Source organism: Kryptolebias marmoratus, linkage group LG4 (genome assembly GCF_001649575.2).
Source record: "Kryptolebias marmoratus isolate JLee-2015 linkage group LG4, ASM164957v2, whole genome shotgun sequence".
In the NCBI taxonomy this organism is placed as follows: domain Eukaryota; kingdom Metazoa; phylum Chordata; class Actinopteri; order Cyprinodontiformes; family Rivulidae; genus Kryptolebias; species Kryptolebias marmoratus.
Genome location: NC_051433.1, coordinates 1,928,764 through 1,934,861, shown reverse-complemented (window position 1 = coordinate 1,934,861; position 6,098 = coordinate 1,928,764). Strand labels below are relative to the sequence as shown.

Genomic DNA, 6,098 nt, shown 5'->3' with positions numbered 1-6,098 from the left:
TTAAAGTTAATGATTTCAGACACACTCATTGCTGTTTCCAACACCAACTTTGGGAACCACCGCTCCTGCAGAAAAAGGTGTGGTTCTGGATTTATTGGTCACGTTAAAAATGATGCATCCTGAATATAATAACTTTAAACTGTCACACCTTTCATGCTACGCTGTGTGAACACTAACACTGTCTGTACTGCCGTGTTGTGTTGTTGATTGTCGTATTGTCGGCGTATTAGTGGTGTTTTCCTTTGTGTTTCTGATCTCATGTTGCTGCTGCGTACACTGCGTTGTTGGGAGTATAGTGGACCTTTTGTGTGCCGTAAGATGTTTTCTGATTTACGACAGTTTTCTCATCATTCGTTCCACAAACATGGAAGAAACTAATGTGCACGTTGTTGTTGTTGTGGGTTTGCTTTGGACTTTTCTTTAAGCTGAAATGTTAAAATCTTGGCTCCAGCTCTCCCAATCATCAATTAACACAAAAAGAGAATATCACATTTACCATTTTGGTCCCTTTATTTAATGTTAACCACATTTCAAACAACTAAACAACCAATGAAAATGGCATCACCAGCTCTAAACAGCACTTAGCTAAACAAATAATCATCCAAATAAGATTTATAAAAAAAAGAAAAAAAAGAGTTAATGGCCATGAATCTGTCAAAAAAAAAATAAATAAACGTCATTAAAAGAACAAAACTCTGGCATTCACATTGTCTTTGTATCAATAGGTCCACGAATGAGCCGGACTGGACTCAAAGTAAACACAGACTGAAGATTATGACACAACTAGAGACGTTCCTGGAGAAACTGTGAAGGGGCCCGCCTGTCGCTGCGTTTCTACCCAACGCTGAAAACGGGCATCCAGTGAGTACTTTCTGATCGGTTCACAAGTTGTTCATGAGATCTTTTACTAACAAACACAGAGAAACAGAAAAGATATGACGTTATACATGAAGAAACCTGTTTGTTGAACATGTACAGGGATTATAACAGCCACAGTGAATTCTACGTTTTTAAAAACGTCATTTAGTCAAAGTCCAACATCGTCTGAATAATGTTTCTATGGGAGGTTTTATTAAAGTGGGAACATTTGAATGATTCTCTATTTTACCTATGAGGCATTTGGGGTGTGGATACTGGCAAATTACGTCGTCATGGTAACTCAAAACACACCTCGCACCGCTGAGATGGAGCTGGAGACGTACGTACGATGATCATGTTGACAGTTTTGCTAACAGACATTTTCTCCAGTAGTTTACAGGAATTTTGACCCAATTTACTGGGTCATGTGACCTCCGCCCGTTGGGTTTTAGTGGCGTAGTTAACTCGAAACGCCCGCTGAGCCGGTTGTTTTGATATTTGTGAGGGTTTGTTGTTCCATCTGGGCTGCATTAAAGTTGACGGAAGAATAAAAACTACATAAATAAATACATCTAGAGGTGGATAATAAAAGGTGGCTGCCACACCGCAGGAAATGCATGTTGCTTTATTCCATGCAACCTTCTGCAGATCAGAAACTGTTTATTTTTTTGTTGTTTTTTTAAGACATTATCTCTGAATATGGCCAAAAATGGCCAGTATATAAAACTTTTCAGAGCTTAAAAATCCTTCAGGTTAAACGGAACATTAAATAAACGAGGAGCAGGAGGTCTGAGCCGTCTTTGACCCTCAGACTGAAATAGTTTCCGATCAAACGAGTTTCTCAAATGAATTTTTAAACGCGCTCCTCTCGGTTGTTTTGGCGGAAAGCAGTTCAGAGGCGTTGTTTGCAGAGGAGAATGAAATGAGACCCGTCTCCTTGTCTAAACTCCCCAAGTTTAATTTTATCCTCAAAATGCAACATGGCTCCTGAATCTGGTGGAAATCAAGGACACTTAACCAATTTCTTACTGAATCTCAACACATGAATGACGTCTGTCTTTAATTGCAAAAATAGTGAGAAAAACGTTGGCGCTTCCTGTATTTACAGCTTTCCACATGCTGACGAAGCTCAGAGTCCAACATGCATCAGATTGAAGAAGGCGAGTTGAAACCTGATTCCAGGTTAAAAGTTAGTTTGTCCTTTTTTTTTGTTTTGTTTTAGGTCAAATATTCAAAAAAAACACAATTAACTGAAGCTACATTTTGATTTTGACCACAGAGCATCACGAGTTCAGTCCAAACAGAAAGGATCTTCCTAAAAGCTGCAAAATGCAAACAAATCTTCAGTTTTAGAAAGGTAATGCACAAAATCAAAACGTGTGAAAGTGACAAACAGCTTCTCAGAGTTCAGAAATAATGTTGGTGTTTGTTTGTTTGACTGTGGTTGTTTTTATTTACAGAAAAGGGAGGATGCACACTGGAAGGTTCCTGATGGAGGGAGAAAAGGGCCTCAGAGGTAAAATGTTTTATTTCTTATCTTTTGTCCATCTAATGCAGGTATTTTTCTCTTTGTTGCATTTGAGACAGTTGCTCTCAAAGTCTAAAAAACCAAAACAGAAACTCTGTTAATGACGTTTACTGAGACCAGAAGAACTGATGAGTACTTTAAACAGGAACCTTTATAATCCTTTATTTTCACCGGTTCAATAAGGAAACAAAAATGTGACGGCTGCTTCAAATTCCTCCATTGTTAACTGGCCTTTGAATGCACCGTCCATCCCTGGTATTCAGTGAGTGCTGCTTTTAGCTCATTGATCTTTGCAGCTGAAGTCCAGAGATACTCCTTCAAACTGATTTTGTCTTATTTACAGCATCAGTTACTTTGGTTTCTGTTCGTTTATCTCAGGATCTGAAAGTCCATCTGTTGAGAATGTAACAATGTCTGGAAGAGACGTTACCATGCAGCTCCCAGGGGGCCCAATATTTCACAAAACAGTGATGGGGTTTCTTCTAAATGCATGCATAATACTTCATTGTTTGTGTGGAGAGATGCTAGTTAGTTGCTGCAACACAATCCTTGAGTTATGCGAAAACCTCCCAGTGTGCTTCCACCCCAGAGCAGGAAACAACATTCAAGGTGTAGAATATATCTAAAAACCAGATACTGTACAATAGTCACATCACAGCCCGGCCGAGAGGAAACAAATGAAAAAGTGGCCTTTATTTTTTTAAAACATCTCACTTTTCTTAAACATAATTTTTCTTTGTACAAGCATGTAAAGTCCATCATCTTACTGAAGCAAACAAAAACCACCGCTGTGTTTCTTTTTTTCCTCCTCTGTACAGGTTGTGTGTGTGTGTGTGTGTTGTCACAGGCACACTTATCGATACACACACACACACACGAAGCAGTGTTGCATCGAGGAGACGGGCAGCTGTCGTCTCTTCAGAAGGAGTTGAGCGCCTCCAGAGCCACTTCGTAGCAGAACTTGTACTGTTCCTGAGAAGAACAGAAGAAGAAGACCCTGGATCACTTATTTTCAGGTGGAATTTGTTGACACTTCCATTTCATATTTTAGCTCAATACTTGTGAAACTAGCAGGTTTGTATCCGTGTCCTCACCATAGTCTCAACCATGTTGGTCTTGTTGTTCCTCAGAGTTTTGACCGTGTGGAAAACGTCCACAATGTTCTGCTGCTGGATCATCTCATTGATGCTGCAGATGGCACAGAACGTTCCAGAACGGCCCCCTCCCGTTCTGCAGGCAGAGAGGGAACCAGGTGGGTAAGTTAGGCCTGACTGGAGCAAAATATATATGTTTGTAGGTCACATCTTTAGATCTTTGTTGTTCCTAAACCACTTTATAACTCCAAGATGTCATACAGTGTATGTAAACATCTGGGTTTGGAAAAACAGACTAAATGGCTCCAATCTCTAGGAAAAACTTTGCATCCCCTCTGACCACCACCAGTAGGCACAGTGGGTAAAGTGTCTCACCCGAGGACAGACTGCCAGAGCTGGGGCTCGAACCGGCAACCCTCTGGTTATAAGATAAACTCTTACCTCCTGAGCCACTGCAGCCCTTATCCATCTATAAGATTAGAGCTATTTATGTTTGGCTCAGATTGACCAACATTTGGTCTTGAATACCAAATTTAAAGGTATTTCATGAACCCAAACATGTGTTTGTCAATCGGCGGTCCTCTCTCATTTCTACTTACAGGCAGTGCACCACAGTCCTGCCGTCCCCTCCATCATACTGCTCCTGCCACTTCGCTAACCTCCTGACCAGTTGGAGGATGGAGCGCTTTGAAAGGGGCGTGTCCCTGTAGGCCGGCCAGCCAATGAACTGGAAGTGCTGGACGAGGCGGTAACCATCCTGTGGCTGCGGAGGAAAAAGTGTAAGTTTTCACGTAAATGCTTCAGAATCAAACATTCCTCAAGTTAGTAAACAAAGATCTTCAGACCTCTTCGATTGCTGTAATCTAGCAAGATCCTAATATTTGTTTCTTAAAATATTCCTCTACCATAAACTCAGCTGATACAGTATTGTCTTTTTGTCCCCCCCCCTCTTTCTCTCCTCATTTGATGGCTTCGTGCTCGGCGGTACAGAGTGAGATGTGCTGTTATGGCAATGATAAGAGCCATTTCACACTACGCTGGTGATGTGTTCGAGAAAGAGACGCAGAATATAGAGTGGTGGTGGGTTCACTCCGTGCTATAGGAGCCTGCAGATGATAGTTGTACCGTCATGGATGGGTGAGAAAATGAGAAGGGAGTAAAGAGGAGCTGAGAGGCTGGGAGAGACAGGATCTGTTACTGGAAACCAACAAACCAGGGTCCAAATTATTCTCCTACACAAGTCAGCAAACTCACATATTAAATTGCTCTAATGAAGACAGTCAGTGCTGTCTGAAGCCTCAAACAAAGTGTAGAATAAGGGAGGTAAGACTCGGGCGTACCCTGGCCATGTTGCAGATCCTGAAGATCCGGTTGATGATGTCTTCATCGATGTCTGCTGATATGAACTCCACTTGAATCGGACCATAACAGCACGAGTTCTTCTCCGGCCAGTACTGCATACACAACTACAGGAAGAAGAGTCAATATGAGCAGCTGTTAAAAGATATATCCACGCTTTCTGTTTGCCTGCCTGAAAAGAGTCAGAGTCTTAACCTTACACTAACAATTATCTGTTTAATAATTTCTCACCTGCGCTGCGTCCATCTCGTTGAGCATGACGATGGAGGAGCAGTTGTAGTCGAAGACCAACCTCCAGAAGTCCCCCATGGTGTTTGGCAAAGGATGCTGGGTAACGATGAAGGCTGCTGGTTGTTTGTGGCTCTGAGGGAAATGACACGAAATAAAAATCTAACTAACGAAGGCCTCTGAACAGGACTGGGAGTCCTGACAGTAAACAGACTTACGTCCATTAAGGCTGCGTTGATGTAGTTGGAGCTCTCTCCGTCCACAGATATGAGGAAGGGCAGACATCTGTCGGCTGACAGAACGTCCATACTTCGGTTCTTATCGTGGTTTCGAGGGAGCAAACCAACACTGCAGTCCTCCGGGCGGACTCTTGGTGTCACTATGTTCAGAGTCTGATGGGTTTACAAACAAAAGATTAAACCTGCTTCATCTTTAATAAAAGTCCGAACCAAAGGGTTAAACTCTGGGCTCACCTGGAACTCGTCTTTAATCTGGCTGGAGTTGGTCTGTGGATCCAGTCTGCTGATGTTGTAGTAAACAGCTCTGAACTCACACACCGGGATGGCCGTGTTCCCACATAGACAGGCTTCCAGGATGGCATCGTGAACAAATACGTACTGCTCCTGCAACGTTTGCACAAACAAGCCTGAGAGTCAACATCTCTGATCTCAGAGCCGAGGATGGAGGATGTGTTTGTGCTCAGAATCTGCATCCAGACGCTCGCTGGTCAGTTCACCAACCACTGCATGCTAATTCATGTCTGTTAGGTTTTTATTTCTCCGTGTCACAACCTTATCTCTGAGGCTCTCTGTTGAATTCTGATTTGCTGTCCGTCGACAGACAGACGAGTCTTAAAAGCATCACTGAAGTGACCTCTCATCCACACAGATAAGCTCAGAGTGATGTACACACACTTCCTGTCCCTGTGCCTTTTAAAAGATTAATTGCTTTGTGTTGAGTGGAGCAGGGTTAGAATAACAGTAACACCAACATCTTTAAAAAGGCATGCAGACACAGCGTTACTGATACTA

At 42.4% G+C, this 6,098-nt stretch overlaps 1 protein-coding gene across 12 annotated transcripts in view; it reads right to left on the bottom strand.

Annotated features, from left to right (window-relative positions):
* Positions 1-486: 486 nt before the first annotated feature.
* The window catches only part of ptprt (protein tyrosine phosphatase receptor type T), a 302,555-nt gene continuing 296,943 nt past the window's right edge, over positions 487-6,098 (bottom strand). For all 12 annotated transcript variants that reach the window (XM_017429237.3, XM_017429238.3, XM_017429240.3 and 9 more), the window contains 7 exons: positions 5,541-5,690; positions 5,286-5,459; positions 5,071-5,202; positions 4,821-4,946; positions 4,080-4,243; positions 3,481-3,616; positions 487-3,358 (listed from right to left, as the gene is read on the bottom strand). In XM_017429237.3, the coding sequence (XP_017284726.1) occupies positions 3,305-3,358; positions 3,481-3,616; positions 4,080-4,243; positions 4,821-4,946; positions 5,071-5,202; positions 5,286-5,459; positions 5,541-5,690 (936 nt within the window). In that variant the 3' untranslated portion in view covers positions 487-3,304. The remainder of the gene's footprint in view (positions 3,359-3,480; positions 3,617-4,079; positions 4,244-4,820; positions 4,947-5,070; positions 5,203-5,285; positions 5,460-5,540; positions 5,691-6,098) is intronic.